Here is a 27,324-nt window from a genome sequence, read left to right as displayed (position 1 = left end):
AATGATTTTCATTTTTTAACAAAAAAAAAAAGGCTCTTAACAGGACGTTAATGACTATTTGCATTCAGTTAATCCAGGTACCTTCAAGCTTTATTGTCCAGCGAGGTGCATGAGAAGCTGCAAAACTGTGCTCATGCATGGCTCTTGGGTAGTGTGGTGCTGGTGAGATGATGTTTGGGCACCATAGACTTGTGTAAGGGCACTCATACACTGTTTACTGAATGTACATTTTCTACTTCCAACCTGAGTTACACATGTGCACCTGGTGAGGCAGTTGAAATTGAAACCTTGCTAACTAAGAAAATGATAACGACTTTCACAGTGCCATGCAGTCAGATGTCATGCATCTAAAGAGACTACTCACTACTTTGTGTAATTGGGTTTTTCCCCCCGAATTGACCAGGGGATCAATTCTATGTCACTCGAGTTCTAGCAATATTCATAAATCAAAGCCAAATGTGAAGAGGGCCCAATTAGTGATCTGTGAGATCATTTCATCAATTGCATTCAGAAAACTTTAAGCTCTGAATTTTTTTTTAAATTTCTTCTGATGATCATCCCTGACCAATTTTAAACAGTATGCTGTTAGCACCACTTCATGATGCATGGAGCAAATGACCGTGTGTTCATTAATAGGAATTTCTTATTCATTCATAGGTTGTGGATATAACTGGCTGCATTGTCCTTCCCTATTTACCCTTGAGGAGGTAATTCAGAGTCAACCACATTGTGGGCCAGGAGTTGTAGGAAGACCAAGCTAGATAAGATAAGGAGATCACTTTCTTTAAAGGCATGGGATTTTCTGACAGCTATGTTGGGCAAGCTTTAAAAAAAGAAATCACTCCTATTGAATTCCAATTACCTGGCTGTCATAGTGAGATTGAAATCTTAAATCTCCGGATAAACTAGTCAGGTAATTTAATCAGTATCAAACTTGTGCTGTTGACATGTTATTATAGGCCTGTATATATGTCTAGATAGGCAATAGGGGAAAATTCCAGGCTCTACCTGGTTTCAAAATTAAAGTCTGCTCTGGTTTCCTGTATTCTTCACAGCTGAACTTTTATTAGAATAAATTTAAGGCCTGTTTTGGGTGGGGGTCTTTTTAAATGAAACCACATGTCTAATGGAGAATAAAACGGAATGATTCATTAACTTGTGATACATAGTTAGAGTAATGGGAACGGCTGAATAGATAAGCACTCCAAACCAGAATGAAACTGGTTTGTTTTGACCAGATTCAGGCCTCCTGTATTTTAGAACATTAGAGGAGGGTGGATCTGTTAAATATTTCAAAAACTTAGCCCATCTCTGATACACGGTTCTTCATGATAACCAAGTTAAGAGAAACACATTTAATACTGTACAGGAAAAAAAGCAGCATATTGGAACTTCTACATTTCAACAATACAAGTCAACATAACACAGATTAAACCCAAACCGTACAAGGCTGAAGGGGGCTTATTACATGCCACCTTTATTAAAAAAAAACATTTTTTATATATTTTGTTGTCAATAAATGCATTTAACTACTGAGGTACATATTTACAAATAAGTTAATTGTTACCAAATAAATAAAAGACAAAAGGACAAATCTCAGAACTCAAACATTGAATGTTTCTTATTGGGTTAACAATAAATTCTATGAATGAGATCTGTGCAATAAATTAAGAGGTTTGCCAAGTTCCTTTTATAAATATATCTTCCAATGCTATTGTTGAAATACATTTTTGGGGGGAAGGAGCCTGGATTTGCAGGCAATCTTAATAATACGTTATAATGTAACATGCTGTGAAAAAATTCTACCACAATAAGCCCCTCCCCCAATGAAATGTTTTCCGCTACTGAATATCTAGCTAATAAATTGATTGTTGGCATAACCATTGTGTTTGGAAATGCTTGGATTACAGTTGGTCTAACTCTGTTAAATTATATTGCTGGTAGTGGTGGAATCATTCATTGTATCATTGCCACTTTTTTATTGTTTGCCAAGGTAACATCCCAAGGACTCTTTACCCCCTAAGAATGTTTGAAGGTTTTGTTCTAGTTTGCTCTTGTTTATCCTTAGAAATATCAGACAGTAGGTTGTATTCTATTGGGATAGGCCTGCTGTTTTTTTCATATCTTTTACTGCATGGTCACATACAGTAAAACTCCACTAATCTGACACACTTGAGTCTTTGGTGGTGCTGGACTAGCAGAATTTTGGGAGAATATATAGGACGAAATGTGATAAAACCAGTTACTGAGTAAAAAAAGGGGCGATCAAATAAGATTACAATATTCTGCTGAATTGCAAGATAATAAGTAAATTAGTGCCATTGAATGTAAAAATCCAATTAATATGGATCTGCATCAGATCTTATACTCTTGCTTTTCAGGTTATAAAACATTATGCTCCAGGATTGACATGCAATTTCTTGTGTTAAATACATCCCACCTTTATTAAATTAAATACAACCTATCTTTCATTCTATATTATTTGACTTCCTGGACTTTAATGTTTCAGTTTGTTGTACTGGAGATGTTACAAACAGCAAGGCTTGCAGTATGCACTGAATGTTATAACTGCAACTGGAAAAAGCTCTGCATAAAATTGCACATCCATAGGACATACCTAAGTCAATTTGATCTCCTTTCCTCTGAGAATGTAAAAATAAATGTTTGTGTTTGAGATATCATCATTCTTGTGCAACTCGTGGGCAGGAACATTAGATTTTTCTAGATTCATCCCTTATTTTAGGACACTGAAAAGTCAGTGATTATCAAAACTACAATTCCATTCTGCCAACTTCAGAATTACGGATGAGTTTTCCAAACTCTTGGTTCAAGCCTTCAGTCTGAATGGCAGTATTGGATTCCAATTTATTCAATGCTTCAAGTTGGACTGGACACTAGTGCCTCATATTTAGCATACTGCGTGCAATCAGAGTGGCACAACTCTATTCACTGGAGAATGGTCATCTAGTGGATGAAGGGTTAACCTAAAATAATGAGTTTCATGAAATAAGCATTTTGATTAACAAGATAATAAGTTAAGGTATTGCCTTTAAAATCCTAATAATGAGAACAGAAAAGTAATGAAAAGACAATTGCATTTGCTGCACAACATTTAAACATATATTTTTTGAGGCATTCTTAACAATGTTGCTTAAACAGGCCTCATTAGCAACCATTTGTAAGTAACTAGAAGAAGGGACACAATTCCACATACATCTGCATTATACAATTCCCCTTTGATATCATGGGTCGCTCACCAGTTGTCCCCTCACCTCCCCCCCCCCCCCCCCCCACCTCCCTCCCCCCCCCCTTCCCCAACCCACATTGCCTAATTATACTATATTTACAGTGCATAGTTTTCCATTTTTGCAACCAGTGACTTAATCCTAGTTTCCTTCCCATTGGTACAAGGTCAGTAGGAGGAATTTGATAGACTACTCTTGTAGCTGGCATTTACCGAATAAGACCAAGTAGAGAACTTCCATGCTCACTTGTCCACTTGTTCATCTGAAGTATTTCATCCAGAGGTTCTTCAAAAATATAAGCATGGAAACTCCTGACGATTTGTTCAATGAAAATTCCAGTCAACCAGAAAATAATTGTTTTTTTTAAATAGCTGCATGTTTAATATTTGGAGGAAGTTGCTGACTTTTGGTTCAGATAACTTCATGGAAGAATTCATTTGCAGAGGTTTATAATTAAAGTTTTTTTTCTACAAAAAACGTATTCACTTAAATCCCAGCACCAGGCAAATAGTTTGAATCTCCTGAATGATGGTGACCAGACAAACATAGGATGGAGAGAGTTTGAAGACTGCAAAACTGTTATGTACTTCATTTTATCAGTGCTGAAAGTTGTGTGAGCCTGGGCCAAGAATTCATCAAGGCTGTCTTGATATAAATATATACTTGTTATAATATAAATCTGGTTGCACTGACCTACTGGATTTACTGACGCTTGCAGTTTCTCTTCAGTTCCCATCTTTTGAAAACGAGTCCATTGATGATACTTACTTTTGTAACTCTCAGTTTTATTTGTGCACATTTTAAAATCCAATCCTAGAAGCCTGCACTTTCTGAGCTGGTACGACTGTCGTAGCTGGCGGTCCGGCTGCGAGTCCGGCTCCGGCTCCTGCTCCTGCTCCTGCTCCGACTGTACGAGCTGTAGCTATCGTAGCTACGGCTTTGACTCCTGCTGTAGGAAGAGCAACTGCTGAGGGAGCTGGGTGACGATGGGCTGGGCCTGTAGTATGGGATTGGCCGCTTACGTGCACTGAATGAAGGGGGACATCGAAAACAAACAAGGAAAAGAGACAAGAATGGAAGCTGGGTTAGTTACGACTCTACACAGCATGGGTATTAAAATGTTGCCACTTATGCCAATGGCAGATTTTCCTGCTCTGGGCATCTGGAGCTTTGGGACATGCTTACAAGGGACAAACATGCCCTTCTCCAAATTCTCTGCCCAAACAATCTAAAGACCAATGCAGGAAAAGTTGCTCAATATGGTTCTTCCCTTCAAATAATTGCTGGGATTTTCAGACACATTAACAGGAAACATTACAGTTCCACAAAGATGATATGTTTATAGACTTATGTTAGCACATACGTGATGTCTGATGTGTTCAGTTTATCCAGTCTTTTAGCAAGTCTGATTCTTTAGGAACCTGGCCTATGTCCAATTTAGCATCCGCATTTATGTCAAAAGGACCAGAGTGAATATGAAGATATTTTGCTTTTACAGTAACATCTGAAAAACATCACTTTAAATGATGGTTTGAATAGACCAAATAATGATGTTCAAATGCGAATTAGACATGCATTTATAAGAGAGAGGACCCATGTGTTAAAAATTGTCAGTATTTCATAGAGTATTTAGATTAGTTGCTGTTAACTGTTATTGGCTTGAAACATTAACCTTGTTCCTCTTTCCACAGATGCTGCCTGACCTAAGTATTTACAGCATTTTCCTTAGTTCTTGATTTTATTTCAAATTTCCAGCATCTGCTGTGTCTTTTGATTGCTGTTTATTTAATTTATTTTTGTTAGAATGCAATTAATTAAACTTGTCAGTTGTTATTTTTGGATGTTCCAAGGACAACTGGTGAGATCAGAATTGGTTTGGGCTCTAATGCCCCATGATTCAACAATAGCTTCAACAATTAAAGCCTAGGCTCACATAAACCAGAGGCCTGTTGTCAGCTATAGAACCAATATCCTGTATAAACTAGAGGAATGGGGAGAAAACTAGAGAAGTAATCTGGTGCATTATGTCAAATAAGCTTTAGTAGGCCACAGAATGTTCACAAAGTGCTAGAGTAAAGGCAGCATCTCTGCAGAACATGGATAGGTAATGTTTTGGGTCCGGACCCTTCTTCAAACCCGAAACATCACCAATCCATGTTCTTTGGAGATGCTGCCTGACCCACTGAGTTACTCCAGCGTCTTTTTTTGTAAACCAGCATCATCAACTTCTCGTTTCCACCGAGTAGGCTTTGTTTGATGCAGTTAGGAAATAGGCCTTTTTAAATAGCGAGCTCTTGTCAAACTCACCAAAAGACTGGATTGTACTTTTGAACACTGATTATGTTCTGGTGTGCAACGGTAATTAACAAGTAATGTAATTAGAAAGCCCCCATAAAGCCAGACTCAATTATTGAAAAGAGTCAATTGAATTGCTTCTGAAAATGTCAATCAGTGAAGATTATAAAATCTATATGAATACAACGTAATTAAAATCACTGTTAGATTAGAGGGTTATCTCATATGAAGAAATGCAATCTGAAAAAAAATATTTCAGGACTCCGTTAATCAGGCAGATTGGCTTTTCAAAATTTGCAAATTAGGCAAATCATCAAATTAACAGATTAGAAGAAACATAGACAAGACAAAATCAACTCTACGGCATCTCTATTATTTTGTGTCAGTGTTTTCCACAGAGCTCATTGAGGTAACAGCTCAGCCTAGTATAAAATACCAGGTTTCATCAATTCACTAGCCATCAGAACCAGAACCATCACTTCATATCTTAATAGGAAAGTAGATATTCATAAAAGTGACGGAAAGTAGATATTCATAAAAGTGACTACTTGCGGCCACTCAAAATGACCAATTTCAATTAAAATCAAGAAGTGAATTATTTTAACTTTGTATGTATGTGGAGAACACTGAAACATTGCACATTTCATTTGATTGTGAGCGCAAAGTTCATTGAAAGCTATTTTATTAATATGTAGAAGTTACAAAAATGATTAGTTGAAAGCCTGTGCTGTCCTTCGGAAAGATCAGGTACGCCAGGTCTACAAGAGGTGAATATAACATTGGTTAGTAAGCATGTTAGATTAGATCAGAGAGGGCCTGCTCAGTGGGGTGGGAGGCAATTCCAAAGATTTATCAAATTGACTAGAATGTTTGTCTGTCATGTGGGAAGGAGAAATTCCAAAGGCATTTTCTAATATTCCTTCCTGCAATAAAACCACAAGTAAAACTAGTTTCCAAACATTTTCTGCTGAAAAAAACCTGTTTAAGATGTTTTGTCATAAATTACAGATATCAGTTCAAATTAGGAGACTTGGTACTTGAAATGTTTCCGGGGTTAGCAGTATAGTAGAGCAAAGTGGAGATACCAATGATCCAAAAAGCTATTAGCATTCAGCTCATTTGCCTTTTCCTTTGGGTCTATGTGTTCTGAAATGAAACTGCTACCATGTGAGCAGGTTTAGAGTATTTAATGACGTCTGAATTTTCCTGCCTTCAGTATGCCGAATTGCTAGCAGTTCAAAATGGAAATTAAATGGAAATTAAAAAAAAGGTGAAAGTGTTATTGGGGAAAAATGAGCAAAATGAACCTGAATTGCTTTCAAATGAGGATTCTAAAGAATTTTATGAAATATTCACCAGTGAGCAGTCCTTCATAAACTCGCAGCCCCAAAGAGCAAGACCATAATCTGTTAGTTGGCTGTGCAATTTGCTGCTGTTAGCAAGGAAGCAGATTCAATTTTGTACAAGACCAGATCTGTACCAGACTCAGATGATGTCCATGTGGGATGCCCTTTGTTCTACATAGTACCTTTTAATGTTTATTCTATATAAAGAATATCACTCCAATAATAAAATTCTGATCTGAAAATGCATCGTATTGAGATGTTATTACTCTATTCTGCCCCCATCAGAAGCTGAAGTGTAGCAATCAGCCAAATGGCTGAAATGGTCAATTACTAGCAAATTGCTTGACTATATGTTTTCATTGGTTGAGAAGAACATCTGAGCGCATTAAAATGGACAACAACATCTAACAGGGCGAGGTTGGATTGCATACCTGTTCTATGCCTGGCCTGATTTTATTCTCTACTGACTGGGAAATTCAACTTTCTATTTTATAAGGTGAGACTCGGTGACTGGGTGAGGAAACTGATGCTGTAGTTGGACAATCTCATGGTTGCCTGGGAGAATAAGAGCTTCGTAAATAGGAGTTACAATGAGGTGGGCACATCTAAACTGTAGGCAGAAAGTAGATAGGTGACCACAAAGAAATGTAGTATGCAAACTGCAGGAATCCCCTACGGCCATTCCCCTCCAAAACAAGTGTGTCCTGTTCGGGGGGAGAGGGAGTGATGGAGGGGGAGGTGGGAGGGTAACCAGTCAGGGGGGAATAGCAGCAGCAGTCAGTTCTGTGGCACCAGGCCTGGCTCTGAGGTACAGTGGAGAAGGGTGAAGTCAGACAGAATGATAGTGACTGGAAGCTCGTTAGTCAGGGGAGCAGACAGGGGATTCTGTGGCCGCAAGTGAGACTCCAGGATGATGTGTTGCCTCTCTGGCGCCAGGGTACAGGATGTCTCGGGGGAGTTGCAGAACATTCTCGAGGGCCAGGCTGAGTGGCTGGATGTCGTTGTGCATGTTGACAGAAATTATATAGGTTGTAAAAGGGATGAGGTCTTGCAGAGTGAATATAGGGAGCTAGACAAAATACTAAGGTTCTTAGGAGTCTTGAGGTTTAGTAATATCCACTTTCAGTGCCATGTGGTAGTGATGGTAGGAATAGAAAGATAGGACAGATGAATGTGTGGCTCAAGAGTTGGTGCATAGGGCAGGGATTCAGATTTTTGCACCATTGGGGCAGGGGAAACCTGTTCAAGAGGGATCTGAACTGGTGGATGGTGCTAGTGCTACTTGGGAGGGTTTAAATGAGAGTGGGGACCAGAGTGGAAGGTCATCAAATGGAAGGACTGATGGGAAGGTGGAAGTTAGACCAATAAGACTCAAAGAAAGGACAGACAAGGGAGAGGTTAAGGAATATGGTGAAAGTGAGGGGCTGAAGTGTGTGCATTTAAACGCAGATGAACTGGCAGCTCAACATTCCAGGATTTCAATGTTTCAGACATGATAGAGTGGTAGGTAAAAGAGGTGAAGGAGTTAATCTCTGCTAATCAGGGAGAATGTCACGGTGGCACTCAGAGAGGGCATACTGGAAGATTCATCCATGGAGGCAATATGGGTAAAACTCAAAATAAGGAATGTGAAATCATTCTAAATGTATTATAATATAGACCCCTCAATAGCAAGTTGGAGATAGAGCAACAGATATGTAGACAGATCACAGAATGAGAAAACTCAGTAGGGTTGTGGTGGTAGTGGGTGACTTTAACTTCCTCAATATTGAATGGGACTTAGTGCAAAAGGCTTAGATGGGGTAGAACTTATTAGTTGTAACCAAAAGGGTTTCCTGAAACAGTAGGTCACCACTTTGTAGTCATGCACAGAGTTATTCCTCAAAGTTCCCTTAAATATTTGCCTTTTTGTTTTGCATGTGATCTTTCACGGCAACTTTGATGATTTAGGTGGACACAACCCAGTTTCATTCATCACACAATACTTACAGCCAGCAATTACTGCACTACGTTTATTGCTTGGAAATGAAAGGCAACTCTGCCAACCTGTTGACTTCCCCTCCCAAGTGATTTTTTTTAGACGGGTAACCTTAAGACTTAGTGTGACTAATGTTGGGTCAGAATCTTGCTACAGGTACCTGCATCTACTGTTTGTGGATTGTTCATTGTTATCTTGTGGGAAATGGGGATTACAATAAAATATGGGTCCTGTGGACAGAGGCAGCGATGAAAAGTAGTTAAAGGCAACAAGTTCCAACACCTCGACATCAGCTGAATTGTAAGTACACTCTGAAAGTTTGCACAATAGATTAGGTAAAAGTGACTCGTCAGCAGAGAAGCTTCCACTGTGATTAGATATTACTTAAATGTTTCAGTATGGACAGAGCGACAAATGTTGGCCGTACAGTGATGGGATGCTCTTCTTTAACTGCCTCACAATGGGGGTTCAAGGTGGGAAAGCGTCACTCCAACGCAGAGCAGCGGTTACCCAGGTAACCAGAATCGATGGAGCAATCTTCACCAAACCTTCAAATGGGAGGAAAAAAATGAGACAAAAGACAAACTGAAACAAAATTAAGCAATTTGGAGCATCTTAAAACAAAAGCCTTTTCAGGGCCTTGAGTTTAATCATCCACATGGAGAATTATAATGTAAAATATGGAACACCTTTATACGTGGCCCAAATCATCCAAAGGAACGTAAGCCCCAAAATGTTGACAATGTAATGATGCACATTGAGCATTACCAGAATCAGATGTAGGTGGAACAAATAATTACTGCCTCAAGTTCATCAACCGACTTATCAATTATCACCAGTGTTCAACATTTACCAACAACAGCAAGTGCCTTACTTTGTCTTTCACACATCTCAAAAAACAATTCACTTCCAGTGAGTGTCTTCAGTTGTTTAGTAACCAGTGTACTTTAGTTTAGTACGATTGTTATGTTGTGCAGAATTTACTAACCAGTGGTAATCTAGAACAGTCAACAGGCTGTTTTTTTTTTTTTTACCTGAGTTCTTGAGATCCTGTGAAGGATCAAGGTGACACTAGGTTAGATTCGGACTAAATTAAGGGATTTTCTTTAATTATAATGTGAAAATCTGAATGAAATAAAACTTCTGTTTTGTTGCTGTGTTATCGTGCAGGAAGAAGGATAACAATTTAAATCTTCTCCAAGATCAGATTACATTTTAGATCCAGCAAATAAAACAGCACGTCCTTGAAGTTAGATTTCCTTTTTACTTGGTGGTTCAGTGGGTACAGCCACTATCAAATCTGGGTTTAACCAAAAGAAAAATACAAATCTGCGGTATTTTACGTTAAGAAATTGTTATAATAGTGATTTCCTCCCTCTGAAATGCATTGAAACCTAATCTGTGGGATTAAGTGGGTACCGACTCATGGGAGAGGTGGTGACACTATGACAGAGCTCTCTCTGTAGCAACAATACGTTGTCTTGCAGTGGAGAGGATCATGATGGCACAGGGCAGGTTGAATCGGTGGGGTAGTGGTGCACATATCTCTAGGTGGAAAACTTCTACTCCCCTGATGCCCTTCCTTGTGGTTTTAGCTTTATATACCTGTGGCTCCATCTGCCTGTGCGGACCAAGATGATCGGCATCACTGCATCTGGCTACCAGTTGACACACAGAAGCTGCTGGACTGCAGCTTACTATCAGCTTACCGCTCTATGTAATGTAGCAGATATATATTTAGCTAAGTGAGGTCAACAGCACTTTCAGCGGGCACTGTGAGCTCAAAAACCAGGCTTGCTATAATTTGATAGTCAGCTATTTTGAAGGCTTTCCTGCCAAGATCACTGAAGCAAGGAGTATAATTCCACCACTGAAGGGCTTTCCATTCCAGTAAAAGTTGTCAATAAGTATACTTAAATGTACCAAACTTTAAATGTACAAAGAACGTCGCTGGTGAGGAGATAGAAGAACATACATACTTTGGACGATATGCTGCACCTCATCTTCTTAGACTAGCTGTCTAATGGCCAAATAGAACAAGCCAAAGTTAGCATTCAGAAGCTTTACAAGTACATAAATTAACGATAAAGAATGCAGTCTTCACATCCCACCTGCAACTTAATACATTCCCTATGAAAGAAGGTTTAGTAAGAAGGTTATAAATGAGAATAAGTAGTACAGGAGGAAGTCCAAAAGTCGCCCTTTGGCCATGTAGGGAATCTGTTATATCAAGCCTTATATCCTTGCTAACATATCACTATACTCACGATAAGATGAAATCTGAATAGCTGAAAAGATGCAGTCAGTAATGTTTTCTTCCTTTATTGAATCCATGCCTACATCCTAAACAAACCCTACTGAAGAATGGCAGCTGGGGCCTCCAGGTGGTGTACCTTGTAATCCGACGGGGCTCCATGAAGCTGGGCGAATCCCTCCTTCGTTTTCTGATCGGTGAATAACTTCTTGATCGGCGGCGATGTCTCTCTGCTTCAGAGTCATGGTGCCGTGGTCCTATGTCACTATCTCTTTCTCTGTTAGGAGGAGAAAATGAATGAATGACTGCACAGGTGCGAAAGAAAGAGAATCCCTCCTACTTTAACTCCTATTCCAATTGATTTCTTCTTGTGCTGTCTTAACAATAATTGTGTTGTAAATATTAATGCACCAACTTTACTCATTGAAAGACAAGCCCCAGAAGCAGTCTCATTTTTGTCTACAATGCTTTCAGTTTCAGTTCAGTATCAGTTTAGTTTATTGTCACGTGTACCAATAGACAATAATCACATTGAATAGCGGTGCAGGTGTAGGCCATTCGGCCCTTCGAGCCAGCACCGCCATTCAATGTGATCATGGCTGATCATCCACAATCAGTGCCCCGTTCCTGTCTTCTCCCCATATCCCCTGACTCCACTATCGTTAAGAGCCCTATCAAGCTCTCTCTTGAAAGTATCCAGAGAACCGTCCTCCACCGTCCTGTGAGGCAGAGAATTCCACAGGATTTGAGGGGAGGGGAGAGAGAGGGAGAGGGTGGGGGGAGAGAGGAGGGAAATGAAAGGGGAGGGGAGAGGAGAGGAGTTGTGGGGAGAAGGAGAGCAGTGGAGACGGGAGCGGAGGGGAGTAAAGGAGAGGAGAGGAGATGAGAGGGGAGAGGAGTGGAGTGGAGTGGAGAAGAGCCCTATCAAGCTCTCTCTTGAAAGTATCCAGAGAACCGGTCTCCACCGTCCTATGAGGCCGAGAATTCCACAGACTCACAACTCTCTGTGTGAAAAGGTGTATCCTCATCTCCTTTCTAAATACCTTGCCCCTTATTCTTAAACTGTGGCCCCTGGTTCTGGACTCCCCCACCATGTCCAAGCCCTTAATAATCTTATATATTTCAATAAGTTCCCCTCACATCTTTCTAAATTCCAGAGGATACAAGCCCAGCCGTTCCATTCTCTCAGCATATGACAGTCCCGCCATCCCAGGAATTAACCTTGTGAACCTACGCTGCACTCCCTCAATAGCAAGAATGTCCTACCTCAAATTAGGGGACCAAAACTGCGCACAGTACTCCAGGTGTGGTCTCACTAGGGCCTTGTACAACTGCCGAAGGACCTTTTTGCTTCTATACTCAACTCCTCCTGTTATGAATGCCAACATGCCATTCGCTTTCTTCACTGCCAGCTGTATCTGCATGCTTACTTACACACATGCTCAATTGTAGGAATTTATCCCCAACATTATTTAGATTGTTAATACAAATGTAATTGAAGTGCAATAAAACAAACTGCTGAAAGGACTTGGTGGCCCAGGTATCATCTGTGGAGACAGGGATGATGGATGCTTCAGGCTGAGACATTGCAACAGAAACTGATACAGGTCTGGACCTACAATATCGGCCACTCCTCTGCCTCCATAAACGCTGCCTCTGCTGCTGAGTTCCTCCGGCAGCTTGTTTTTGGTCCAGATCACAGTACCTTCAGACTCTTTAATTGAAGTGCATTTTGTTCTATGTTCTACATATATCCTCACAGGGCATTTGCCGGTGCTTTTAGGAGAAGTATAAACTCACTTAAGACGGGGCCTGCGACCTGAGAAGGTTTATGGTGGAAAGAAACAGAATCTGGAATTGAAACGTGTGTATGTAGTGAACAAATAGGCAACGGAAATGAAAGCGTAAGTTCAACGAACTGTAAACTGTTAAAAAAAGGCCACATTTAAAGGTGACATATCTAAATGTATGCTGTATCCACAACGATGGATGAATTAATAGGAAAAATAGCTGAAAATGAGTATGTTATCAATGTCTATATATGATCTGCAGGGTGGCCCAAACTGGGAGCTAAATATTTCAGAGTCTTTGACATTTAGGGAGGACAGGTGCAAATTAAAAGATGGTTGGGTTGTGGTCAGTGAGGGATGGCTTGAATACAGAGAACAGGAAGAATTTTGGCTAAACAGGTTGTGGTATGGAATTAGACTCAGTTTGTGTTGATGTTTCCCTGGCAGAGGAGTTGTGAATTAGGGATCGCAAACTTAGACAAGTTATTTAACACTGAAATAATGAGAATTTTTTTCAATCAAAAGGCTGGTGAACCTTTGGAATCACACACTAATGTCATTAAAAGTCAAGATCAACTTATTCCTAAATAAAAAATGAATTGATGGATATGGGAATAGGGCAGAAAAGTGGTACTGACTTAGAAGTTCAGACGTGATCTTGTTAAATGACAGAGCAGACCCATGAGGCTGAATGGTGTATTGCCAGTGCTATTTCTATTGTTCTTATGCTCTTCTCTACATTTCTATAATCTGCCAGTGGCAGTATTTGCACTCATTATTTGATGTAGGCAGTCTAACGCTTTCTATCTGTGGAATATATTTATCCTGAATTCTCTGAATGTAATTATTTAATTCTTCTTATTTACCTTTATGAAACTAATTTACCTTCAAGTAGCTGCTTAGAGTTCTACTTTTCATAAATAAAGTCTAATAAAATAAGCCATACCCAACTTGGAATCTTTTTACCTAATTTGTCTTTGTCTTTTTGCATAATCAGACTGAATCTAACCACATAGAGGTATGGATGCAGCATATAGTTTTCTGTTGACACAAAATACTGGAGTAACTCAGGACAGGCAGCATCTCTGGAGAGAAGGTCTCGACCCGAAACGTCATCCATTCCTTCTCTCCAGAGATGCTGGCTGTCCCACTGAGTTACGCCAGCATTATGTGTCTATCTACGATTTAAACCAGCATCTGCACTTCCTTCCTGCACATATAGTTCTTGGTTTTGGGTCTACTATGTGAATGTGGAAATATCAAATGTACTAGCCTGGCTCTGCACACAATTTCCATGCTGCACTAAATCCATCCCTTGGATGCAAGATGCAAGAGTCCACAATTGGAGCTAGAGCTTCCTGAAACTCTCAAGCATTTATGCAGGATTGCAAGTCTATTCATTTGAATTGTGGTTGTATTGCTTTAAGGAAGAATCGCATGAATGCACTGTTACATTTTGTAATTTTTATATTTTACGACCAGTTTTAATTATTTCATAATAAATCATGTTATCATTTTATGACAATTGGTGGAATAATGCATCCCTCTTGGGATCAAATCGTCCCTTACTAACAATTGGCCTATCAGGGAACCACACTGCCTGTCCTGATCTGTTGCTGGCCCTGATTTGTCCCAGTCTGTTCTTGCTTCCTGTTCCCCTCACCCCTAAATCAAATTGAAGAAGGGTCTCCACCTAAACAAGAATTCCAAAACAACACCTATCCATTTCCTTCAAAGATGCTTCCTGACCCGCTGAGTTACTCCAGCATTTCGCATCTATCTTTGTTACGTTTTATTAAATTGTTTTAATGTTTTAATCATTTAATATTCAATGTTTAGCCACTCTTAAATTTTCACAATTTAAAATCTATAAAATTATTTATTTCATTAAAAAAATCTTCTTAAACAGTCCATCAATAAGCTTGATGGGCAGCTCTAAGTTCCAGGGCAGCCTTGGCCAGCAAGATCAGTGATCTGATCTGATCTGGACCTGGTCAGATGAGCACCAAACTCAAGCTATGTGTGTGAGCAGGAGGCTCAATGCACTAAAATCTGAGCCTTTGTGATCCATGGGTAAAATGGATGAACAATGGATGAAAATGGATTAACCACCACATGCTGCAGTATGTTGGTAATCCAGCAGAGGGAGCCAGGATAGATGTTGCAGGGAATTAATGCAGCAAGATATTTTAGCAGAGCAGCATAGACTTCCACCTCTGCATTGTGTAAGCAAATCACTTGATAGAATAACTACAGTTGGGCGCTGACAATATGAAAATACTGTGCGCAACAGCATATTGTTATTTTACATTTCATCAGGGGTGCATGATGAGTCTTCTCGTTGTCATCCCTGTTTAAACTGGGTTTCTCAATATGAAAATAGTTTTATCAAAATGATAACCAATCACTTAACATCATCACCCTCAGGTCAAAAAATGAAACTTGAAACCTGGTGCAGAGCACCACATGAATAAATAAATAAAATGCAATATTAAAAACACCTTGGCTATAAGGAATTAAATCAAAAACAATGGAAATAAATAAGAGATTTGGAGGAGAGAAAGTGCAAAATAGCATTTCTTGCAATATTCAAAAATCTATCGACCTTAATTTTTGGATTAATGTAATGACTGAGCTTCCAAAGACCTCCAAAGTGGAGAATTGCAGAGATTCATCATTGCCTGCATCGAGAAATCTCTCTTTATTTCAGTCTTAAATTGTCTACCCATCATTTAAGGTCATGGCTTCTCAATTCCTTAACCAGAGGAGATGTCCTCCCTGCTGTATGTTGCTACATGTAATAATAATAAAACAAAATCCAAAACCTCTCCTAGAATTTTCTATGCTTCAGTGAATTAGGTTGTCGCATTGCATGCAGAATGTGAAGGCTTTGGAGAGGCCCCATAAGTTGTTCACCAGGAGGTTGCCTGGATGAGAGAGTATTAGCTACATGGATATCTTGGACAAACTTGGATTATGTCATCAGGTCATAAGGTATAGGAGTAGAATTAGGCCATTCGGTCCATCAAGTCTACTCCACCATTCAATCATGGCTGATCTATCTCTCCCTCCTAACCCCATTCTCCTGCCTTTTCCCCATAACCTCTGACATATTTACGAATCAAGAATCTATCTATCTCTGCCTTAAAAATATCCACGGACGGCCTCTACAGCCTTCTGTAGCAAAGAATTCCACAGATTTACCTCCCTCTGACTAAATAAATGTCTCCTCATCTCCTTCTCAAGAGAGCGTCCTTTAATTCTGAGGCTATGATCTCTAGTCCTAGACTCTCCCACTAGTGGAAACATCCTTTCCACATCCACTCTATCCAAGCCTTTCACTATTCTGTATGTTTCAATGAGGTCACCCCTCATTCTTCTAAACTCCAGCGAGTACAGGCCCAGTGCTGACAAATGATCATCATAGGTTAACTACTCATTCCTGGGATCATTCTTGTAAGAATTATGTTCTCTCGAGTGTCGAAGGCTGAGGGGCAACCTGACAAGAAATTGGTGGAGGGCTCTACCCGAGCCGGCTGCCTGCCCCTTTTCCGGGGATACGTCCCTGCCCGGGTGCGGATAGAAAGGGAATACGCCCTATCTACGGGCACCCTGAGGGAGTTCCGCGACTGCTGGGCACCGAGGGGGGTTGAATGTATCCTGGACAAGGATTGCAATATAGTTGTTTAGCAGTTGCTTAGCATATTTGTTCAACTTGTATTATGGTGGTGTTTTGTTTTATTGTATTGTAAATACTATTTTAATATTTGAATAAATATTTTTGATTAAAAAAAAAGAAATTATGAAATTATGAGAGGCATGGATAGAGTAGATAATCTTTTTTCCACAGTGGAAATTTCAAATATTGGAGGGCACAGATTTAAGGTGGGAGGAGGAAAGTTTAAACACGATTCATGTGACACATTTTTTTACACAGAGATTGGTAGGTGTCTGGAATATGCTGCCAGGAAAAGTAGAGGAAGTAGACATGACAGCAATGATTAGAAGACATTTATGTAAGACATGAATAGGCAGGGAATGGAGGAATATAGATCATGTGCAGACAAATGTACAGTTTAACCTGGCATCATGTGCAGCATAGCCATCATCGGCCAAAGGGCTTGATTCTGGGCTGTACAGTTCTACGTTTTATCATCCCTTACTCTTATAAATTAAAGAGAGTACAGATCTAGTCTAGTTAATTTCTCCTCATCTAACACAGTATCTTTGCTGCAAGAATATCCAAAACTGCATGCAAGAATATCCAGATCTGCACATTTGATTAGGTTTTTTGAGATGATGATCTTCCATTTATATTACTGCAAATAGCATTTATTTTCTTAAATAATAAATTTTGTAAACAGACATCGTAGCAGAGCAATTATCTCAGACAGGATAAAAAGATTATTTGACGGCTTTTACAACTCTAAAACAGAAATGCAAATAAATTAAATGAAGGCTGAGCAATTTTAGAAGACATGAACATCTTGACCAATTAAGGAAAAAAGTTTGATCTCTTTAACTGATTGAAACTCGTTAATTTGGCTTCCTTCCTCAGATTGCCAGAAGCAGGCCCAAATTTTGCAAAGGGCAAGGTGATCAAAGTTCTCACATTTTTTAAACAAACATAGTAAAGTTCTGCAAATCAAACTCAGAAGTACTAGCGCGTTCCATTTCTCTGGTATTACATACAGTAGGCAAATGGAATTTGCACAATTATACCTACAATAACCATGTGTGTAGGAAGGAACTACAGATGCTGGTTTGTAACGATGATAGACACAAAATGCTGGAGTATCTCAGCGGGACTGGAAACATCTTTGGAGAGAAGGAACCCGAGATCCGAAATGTCACCCATTCCTTCTCTCCAGAGATGCTGCCTGGCCCGCTGAGCTACTCCAGCATTTTGTGTCTATCGATATTAACCCTGCTCAGCATGGTCGAGGGAAGAGACTGACCTGGACTGCTCCTTCCGAAGTAGTGACCGTGATTTGCTCCGTCCATCTCTCTTATCGTGCGATCGGGAGCATGAGCGGGACACGGACCTACTGGAGCTCCTGGAGCTGCTCTTGCGCCGGGGGCTGTAGGAAGCGCTTTTCTTTTTGTCCGAGTTGTGGCTGCTGGGTTGTTCGTGCTTCCTTGGAGACCGGGTGCGGCTCTTGTTCCTGCTCGTGTAATGCCTTCGATGGTGACGACTTGAAGCATGCCTTAACCTTCAGAAAACCAAACAGATGTTCTTAATTTTTGTATTGTGATCTGACGAGCCTAGGACAATGGGGATATGAACAGATCTTCTGCCTCATCCAACTTTGCCCCTACATCTGTGCATTGTGCATCGCGGACACTCCAAGCAGAGTTTTAATGGACTTGCATGTCCTGGATTCTCTAGGAAATATTATTCATTTCCTGGACATTGTTGCAAGCAAAAGGAAAGGTAGTGATATTAATAATGTGTTTATTTTGCACTTTTTGAACAGCAAAATACAGACAGTTCTGCGATAGTGTGATAGCTGCATTCCTGAGAATCTTTGCATTATAAAAACTCGAGCCATCAAAGCAATTATGTCAACAGGGATCAAGGGGTATAGTGTTTCAGATACCAAAGATTTTCAAATATAAAGTTATTTTTAATAGGTGTAAGTTTATTTATGTTACTGCAATTTGAAAATACTAAAGGCGGTATGTTACCCTTTTTATTAGAATATCCATAAGTGTCAATAAAAGCAAATATTTGTCCATTTCAATGAATACTGGTGGTGAATCGACAGACTGCATTCTTAAGAGACAATGGTATCTGATTATTGTGGGCAGGTGAAATGGAAGCAGTTTTCTCCTCCCTAGACTCTTTTTTTCCAAGCTTTACCAGCATGTCAATTTAAAATGCCTTTTAAGTAGTTCTCTAGTTCCTGATCAAAATAGCATTGTAACCAATTCCACCCAGGTAATAGAAATAGCGTTCCCTAATTCATCAATCTTGTCATACCTGATTCGCTTTGCAGAAGTATGTATTGTAGGATAATTTAAAATGCTGTAAGGCTGAATGCAGTGAGGCTTGGCAGAAATAACATCATCTAATTTCCAAGAGCACCTCTGCCTGAAGCAGGAAGCAATACTCAATAGCCAGGTGACAACTTGGGAGAGGTGAACACCTTGATCAAATAAGAAAACAAAAATCTTACTGTTTTATGAGTCTGAAATTAGTTCACTTGGCCATCTTCCTTTTAGAGATGAATGCAAGGTTAAACATATGCATCTATTAAGAGTGGCAATCCACATTTACTATTGGACAACTGGGGTGAACAGCAAAGGTACACAAAAAAGCTGGAGAAACTCAGCGGGTGCAGCAGCATCTATGGAGCGAAGGAAATAGGCAACGTTTCGGGCCGAAACCCTTCTTCAGACTGATCGGGGGTGGGGTGAACAGCAAACACATTTGCCAATTGAACTGCATTCACAATCTGGATACTTTGCTTTAAAAGTAAAATCTCAACTTTCTTGAGATTGAGTTAGCTAAATTCTGGCCTGCTTTTTGAGATGCTGAACGGGTCATTCTTTTTACTGTGACTGCAATTTAAAAAAAAGACAGATACAGCGTGGAAACAGGTCCTTCACTGCTCTTATGAATGGACAATTATTGGTAAAATCAGTCAATGGTGGCTTTGTTGAGGATTCTACAAAATTCCTGCAGCAATTTCCTCAACACTTATCTTTTGTATAATGCATGACTCTAACCAGTTCATTTTTGATTCATATTGGCCAGTTTGACCAGAGCACTTCATGAAAGTATTTTAACTTTTCACACTGGCCGCAATGCCTTCACAACACCTTAAATAATAAAAATCAGGCATGAATGGAACACAAAGGATTTTCAACAAAATGAAACCCAAACTCACAGGAGTGCTTATAAATAGTGTATCCTGCCTTTGGTTGAATAACTATGTGTTGTGGTTACATTTCTGCTAAGCTTGCGTTAATGAAGAAGAATATGATAACATAGACAGAACGTGGGTCACTGCAAGGTGGTATGAATAATTACATGATTGTATGCTGACTGTGTGGATATAAAAGTCTAGAAAATGGATTTGAACCATTTTTGGTGATCTCAGTTATGCTCTAAGATTACATGGACGTTATCCAATAAGTAAAATCTGCTTACAAGGAAGCGTATCAGCATTGTTAAAGAGCTCACGCTACACCAATCACACAGGCTGCCATGTGTAAGAGGGAAAAAAGAAGACAGAAAATCTGCATAGGGGAGGGGGGCAGCGCAGAGAATGGGATGGGGGAAAACAGAGAAACAAGACTGAAATCAAGGGAGGAAAGTGGAAATCGTGGGGCCAGGATGGGAAAATAATTTCAAATGAAAGCGTTATGGAGCTGCTGATTGGGCTTCATGTTATATTCAAGCCTCAAGCTGCACATAATTATTGGGACTAGCATTTGTCACTGTAGACCGCCTGCTAAAGGGCAGCATGCATTAATCAATGTGGCTCCCCCTCTCTGTGTGTTGTACTTTTTGTTTTGCTGTGATACACAAAGATCATAGGCCACAGCCTTGTTATTCAATGTCTGTCAGTGAGTCATAAGATGAATGTTAATGATTTCATAGCATGTGAAATATGATGGAAAATGACACTTGGAGGGTGAATCGTGACAGGAAGTGAATAACTGACGCACACCGTACAGACTGCAGATAGCCACAGATGTTTATTTTCTAAACCAATTTCCAAGATAAGTTTGTCAATGGACTGCAGTTTCCCCAATACTAAGAGGTTGCATTTTGGGTGCCGTGTCAATTTATTGGTATTAAGGGAATCGAAATGTGGTTATAGCTACATTTCCATTCCGTCATGTCCAATGACCCAGAAAACCAGATTTGTAACCTGAAGTACAGGTTCCATGGAGGGGAGGAGTACTTTGGGGCATGTCAACACTGAATTACCTAAAAATGGGTGGACAAGAATTTAAGACAGCTGGGGATGCAGAATGTGAAGACCGTGTCTTTTGAAAAGCAGAAAAATAAGAGAGGACTAACTTCTTTGCTCGTGTGCTTTTACTCCGGCCTGACGTATGGCGCGATCGCGACCGACTGCCGACACTTCCCGCAGAGTCACTGCTGAAGTCCGATTGACTTGGAGAGCGAGAAGATACTTTGTGAGCCGGCAGGATCGACTTCCGTCTGCTTGAGCCTCTGTGAGTGGATGCTGATCTTGACCTGGGCTTTGCGTGTCTTCCCTCAGCGGAGGACCTCCTGCTGTGGCCGGGAGATTTGGACCTGAAACTCCTGGAGTTATGCTTCGAGTGTTTGCCTTCCTTTGCCTTTGGCGACTTTGATGCAGACCTGGGCTCTGCTCCTGGGGACAATGACCTGGAGTCCGTGCTCTGCAGCAGGAGAAAAAGGCTAACCTTAAAAGAGACCCTGACATATTAGCAACACCATTTTCCAATTCTTGCCATATCCCTATGACACAGCCTACGTCAATATTTTATCTAACACAGTCCTCTACAGTGCAGCTCATGCAAGATTTTGCATGCAAACCAAAAACTAATTGAAAATAAAAACCTGGAATTGGAAAAAATAAATAAAGAGTCAACAAAAGTTTAAGAAGGAATAGAATGGAAGAATAAATAAACTTTAAAAAGTGAGCTTAACAGGTTGCTGTAATTTTTGAGGAAAGGACAAGTTTTCTTACAATTCCTGGTTTAAAAAAAACAAGGTGAAGATAGACAACTTGACTGAACAGCACAGAAATGGAAGGCAAAAATTGAAAAAAATCCACAAATGTATTAATTATCACTCAAACAAAACTCGCTGAATAAAACTGTTTTCTTTTTGTGCTTTTTCCTGCAGAGAACTGCTCATCTGTCATCAGCGACCCAGATTATTAATTTTTTTTGTACCCCCGTTTGGTTAACATACACTTACCAATCAGGTAGCATTTCCTCCATTAGTAGGTAAGGTGTGAGGAAAAAGGGAAAAGCGGGGCAACATAAGTGCATCATTAGAGTCACAAAATGCAAGAGAAAAAAAGACACAAAAAAGCCCTTTCCAAGTAGTGAAATATGAACAATGTATGAAATTAAGAATGTGCAAAGGAATTTTTTAATACTACAATAATGCAACTGCTTCAATGCCTAAGTATTGATGCACTAAAATAAGGCCAGTCCGGAGTCTCTGGGCTACCGTCCACATTAGGGAAATATATGCACATGGATCATCAGATTATACCTGTAAAGCTTAGAGCAGGAGGTTGTAAGAAGCAAGGTGAAATGCAGAATGTCTAACTATGCCTTAAATGCAGAAATGGGCCCCTCAGCCTCTGCGACCACTAAGACTTCTTCAGGGTTGAACAGCCAAAGGGAAACATTGTGTCGACAAGTTTCAGAGTTGAAGTTAACAATTGGAGTCCACAATTGTATATTTTTATGTTCAATGCTTTTTAATCGCAAAGCTATGTAGATTGGTTCAGGGCAATTTAATCGATCAAATCTTCTGGTTTTCCCCTTGATTCTGGAGAGGATAGAATTTTGTTCTAGAAACCAGTCACTGCTATTTTCTAGCCAGAATTTATGTTACTAAGATTAAACCATTCTCTACTAATTCTCCTAGTTAATTTGCCCTGTTATAATTGTTGCCCTGACCCATATCCTCAAAGTTGGATTCCAGACGACATTGCAAGTTAATTGTTGAAACAATAAGGTTTTTTTCATTTTTGAAATGCTTCTATTTGTACAACGTATTTGTAAAATAAACCATCCCAAGATGCTTCATAAAGAATGTGGTTGAGTTGAGGTCTGACTGGTTTAACTGGGCCCAGCTTGATGATTTTGCACTGCCGATCTTAAGTCTGTGACAGTTTCCAGATGTGTTTCTAGAATGTCAGCTTGGGGCCTTTCGTCTTCTATGTTAAAACTGTGGTCCATTATAAGTGATCCGATTTCCTTTCTCAAAAGGAAACATGCTGTAAACATTCAAACACCACACGTCCCAAAAGCCCTATTTCATCATAATAACTATACAACAACGACCATCAATTAGCTTAATTGTTAATTATGTTGATGGAAGATCCCAAATTACCTTCTGGTACAGTGATGTTCTGTGGTGGGCATGTTTTGCAGTGCCATCTTATGAAAAGCACAATATAAAGTGGTCAATACTTTATTTTTTTTTGGAATAATTTAACATTATGAATTATCTGAGCAATAATTTATTTTTAAATTTTATTTCTCCATCAATTTCTTTTCAAGCCTTTAGAATAGCATAGGCGCAAGGAATATGTATTTAGGCTTCGATCAGTTGCAACTACTTAACTGGCACCAGCAAATGGGAGAGAACTAACACAGCTCCAAGTAACCCTCCCATCCACTATTCTACTGAATGTTCCTTGAATTACAGAATAAGAAGTGATGGTCTGGTGGCCTAATGCTGCCATTTTATATCGCATCAAATACTTTGGAATAGAAAAACAAGATGTTTATTTGTAAATTGTAAATTATGATTCTTTTAAAAGAGATTACACATTGGAAATATTTACCTATTCACTTGGCTTTCATTGGGTTTCAAAAGTGAACGGTTGCAAAATGACCCTATCAAATTGAACTGGGATTGTACACACAAGAACATCAGAGCTTTCAGTGGGCAGGGATTGTTGTTGTTGAAACACATCTAACTTGATTAACAAATTTCAACCTCACTTATTGTTAACATAAAAGAAAGTGATTAAGAAATAACATTACAAAAACTATCTTAAAAATTGGAAAGCAGAATTGGTTTCAGGACTACTTGTAATGAGGATTGTTTTGCTTTTCTATTCATTGTTCCCTGCCTTATCAGGATTCTATAATATTACAAGAGGCCAGGAGCTCCAGGCAGTAGCACAGATGACTCTCCTGCCCTCGACCAAGTTCATGGGCAACGTTACAGAAATTCTTTTTGACCATTTTCATTTTCTCTCTCCCTAGAGACAGCATTTTGAACACTTGGTAATGTAGCAAAGCAACACCACTCCATGAGACACATATCCTATTTGCTTCATCCTGGAGCTTTGATATCCGTTTAGTTAAACTGCATTATGAACACCTTTGGTCTCCCATAATTTTCTTTCATAGAAGTCAAAGTGTTCATTTAATATCACTTAATTAAAAATAACTCCAACAGCTTCAAGACTTGATTGTAACCCAATTATGCACGGATTTCTTGACTTTATTGTGAAGCCACAAAGCAAAATACGAATCAAGGAAAAGGTATAAGAGGCAACCAGCCATGCATTTTAAGAATGCTGTCATCAGCAGCCTGAAAGCTTGCCCAAACATTCAAAGAAGATGTAAAAGGTGCTAAATAAATATTTGCTTTCCTAATAATCACCTTTTCAAGGTAGAGTTATATTTTCTCACTTGACACCAGAATAAGTACAAGAAGGTGAGGACAATGGGATGAATAAACCTCTGCCTGGCTCTATCTGTAATGATAGCTGATGATCAAAGGTTATGAGGGATGTTTATTATTGTCTTAACCTCACGTTTTGTTTTCTTTTTAAATGTATTACTCCTCTAGGATAGGACAAATCCAGTGTCGAAAACAGGGAATAGCTGGAATAATAATTCTGCCTAATGTACTGGCAAAATGCCCACACACTTTATACATACATTTGGTCTTTACTTTTTGAGATCTTTCCCTTTTTTAAATTTTCTATAGTTAGAGAAGAACAAACAACCACTATATTCAGGGTGCTACTACATATGTTAGTATAGCGACTGAAAATAAGAGAAATAAAAGAAAATGGCTTAAAAGGCATCATTCATGGATCAATGCTACAAACGACACACAGATATGCATCTTAACAACTCTAAAGAACATGAAGGTTAATAAAACACAAATTCAGAGCAGGGGGCTTATGGGAGGATTAATAAATGAAGCAGAAGAACCAGAAAATTAAAAAAAAATCAACCTATAAAATAGAAATCAAATAGATTTAACTTCAAGCCAGGGTGCTTTAACAGACTCGTCTGCAGATGTGTTGCGTGCCAAGGCAAATAAATACCTACCTTTTAACCACTGATAGGAGTGCAATAATAAAAGAAAACAATATTCTCCACAATGGAGTGCAGTATGGGAAAGAGACAGTGACTCTTTAGTAACGTGCCTTTTCACTTGATGCTAACTGTTAGTTTTTCCTCTTTTTTTTTAATGCTCAAACATTGCAGCCATGATATTTCATTCGCAAAATGCTCAATAAAAGAAAACGTTTGTTAAACATAAAAGCCCATCTGCATGCATTGCAATTACATTACAAGACAACTGGCTGAGGACAACAGAAGGTGCACATGGATCATATGCACATTGGGAAGCTCACAGGTGACAAAAAGCACACAGAGAGGGAAAGGAAGCTGTCGATGAGAGAATGGGTGACACAACCAGAACACCTTATGGATACTTTCTAATAGGGAAAGTTAACTCTTTGAGAACTATTTAGCAAATGCTGTTGCCAACCTGATCAGCATTTAGAAAACTATATGAGTTCCCAGGCTTGGAAATTGTCAACAGAGGTTTGTGCCATATTTAAGGTAGGTTCTTGGATACTCAGGACCAAAATTGTGCTATAATTGTAAACAAAATATGCAGACAGACAGTGAAAGGCAAGACTGAATGTAAAGATGCAGACTCCATGTGCTTTCCCTTCTCCTACACCTGGGTGGTGATCTGACAGTCAGCTGTTCGCTATTATGGAAACTGCTTGTGATTTGGTCAATAAACATATTGCCAGGGAAGATTTACGAAAGCATGTGATCACTCCTTCAAATGCCCACCTCGGCAATGGGAGTGAAAACACAGTTCATTGTGTTTCACCTGCTCCTCTTAAATGAACGTTTCCAACTAAAATTATCCCAGTTGATGATTAAAGCAAATTTGATGTTAAAAATTGTGAAGACACAGTACATTGAAATCTGCCTATTTTTGTTTTCTGTAGAAATATGCATTGTGCCTAAGTGATTATTCTCCATCATATCGAATGAAAGTGACAAATTAAATGATACAAGAGTTGAGTAAGTGGAGGCCAGGACTCGTCACTGATGACAACTGAACAGACACTAATATCTAAGAATGGTACAAATTTCACCTTCTGATAAATTGGATAAATATTCTTAGTATATAGATGTTGCTGGCAAGGCTGGCTGTTATTGGTTTCTTTGCAATAATGCTGGCGGACCACCTTGTTGATCAACTGTTCCCCATTCTTTGTAGTGATCTGGTACAAGTGGATTTTTACTAGGCCACATCAGAATGCATCTCACAGTCAATTAGACAGGGGATAGCAGTCTGACATTGCTCTGAACAGTTTAGTGTGTTATATTTCTTTCCGTTAAGGAACATTAGTGAACTTATGCATAGTCTCTATTTTTACTGATACATAACTATATTAAGATGCATATTAATCGTAAATGATCTAGCCGTGATGACACCTTACCTGGTTAGTGCAAGTAGAACAAACACAAAGAAAGTAATTCTCTTCAAACTTGAAATTGGTGAGGTCTTTGTCAACCTGCTTTTAGTTTAATGCATGATAGCCCTCAACATTTTTATTTTAGCATCTTTGCTCGGTTTAATCAAGTTATATGTTAAATGATCGTTATTACTTAATGTAGATAACCCCAATAATTTAATGAACAATGTCTAAGGTGTAAGTGATTTAGGTATTTGGTATAATCTGAAAACTGATTTGCTGGACAATTATAATGTCGTTTATGCAACAGTTACTTCAGTCAGTGGAAGTGAAAAGATAAAGGACATGTTCAGGCATTCATGTCTATAATTAGTAAAAGCCGAACTGGTCAATTAAAACTCATTGATCAAGGTAAGTAATGCATCCAGTGTCATGTCAACTTCATTTTTCTGGTACAGATTTGAAATTAATGCTAAACTGAATGTAAAAGCTGAAGGTGATATCATAAATCTTATATGTGGCATTATTTATTATCAATTTCTCAAAATACATCCCCAGTTAATGCTAATATTCCAACTTCCTCTCAGAATCCCTTTAATTTGTCTTCTCCAAATCAATGAACATTATTAACCTTTATCCAAATTTGCAGATCAGTAAATTTGTTTTACATTAAATCAATTTCAGATAATTATTATTTGATTTCCTCTTAAAACAAGTGATTTGAAACAGTATTTCATGTGCTGACCAGTACAGAGAACGTGTTAAAAAAAATCATTGTTTTAACATGCACTTTAAAAAACAAAACCTCTCTATTCTGCCCAGGTGCCATGCAATAAAACAAAAGCAATGATTTACATTCATTTATAAAGAGAAGCAATAACAGTTTCACTTTTTATTTTAAATGGACATCGTAGCAACTTTTTGTATAGAGTTTAGTTATGTATGAATAATGGTGTTAAATTGAAATTGGAAGA

At 39.0% G+C, this 27,324-nt stretch overlaps 1 protein-coding gene across 8 annotated transcripts in view; it reads right to left on the bottom strand.

Moving 5' to 3' along the window:
• Positions 1–1,325: 1,325 nt before the first annotated feature.
• srrm3 (serine/arginine repetitive matrix 3) overlaps positions 1,326–27,324 on the bottom strand; it is a 156,273-nt gene continuing 130,274 nt past the window's right edge. For 5 of the 8 annotated variants that reach the window (XM_033045959.1, XM_033045961.1, XM_033045960.1 and 2 more), the window contains 4 exons: positions 20,944–21,290; positions 17,867–18,121; positions 11,258–11,395; positions 1,326–4,272 (listed from right to left, as the gene is read on the bottom strand). In XM_033045959.1, coding sequence (XP_032901850.1) covers positions 4,059–4,272; positions 11,258–11,395; positions 17,867–18,121; positions 20,944–21,290 — 954 coding nt within the window. In that variant the 3' untranslated portion in view covers positions 1,326–4,058. Of the gene's footprint in view, positions 4,273–7,394; positions 9,413–11,257; positions 11,396–17,866; positions 18,122–20,943; positions 21,291–27,324 lie in introns of those variants that run through there. The other 3 variants (XR_004416087.1, XM_033045962.1, XM_033045963.1) reach the window with 3 other exon arrangements.

Source organism: Amblyraja radiata, chromosome 28 (assembly GCF_010909765.2).
Source record: "Amblyraja radiata isolate CabotCenter1 chromosome 28, sAmbRad1.1.pri, whole genome shotgun sequence".
Taxonomy (NCBI): Eukaryota; Metazoa; Chordata; class Chondrichthyes; order Rajiformes; family Rajidae; genus Amblyraja; species Amblyraja radiata.
Note: the sequence above shows the minus strand (reverse complement) of the source record. Positions and strands in the feature narration are given on the sequence as shown.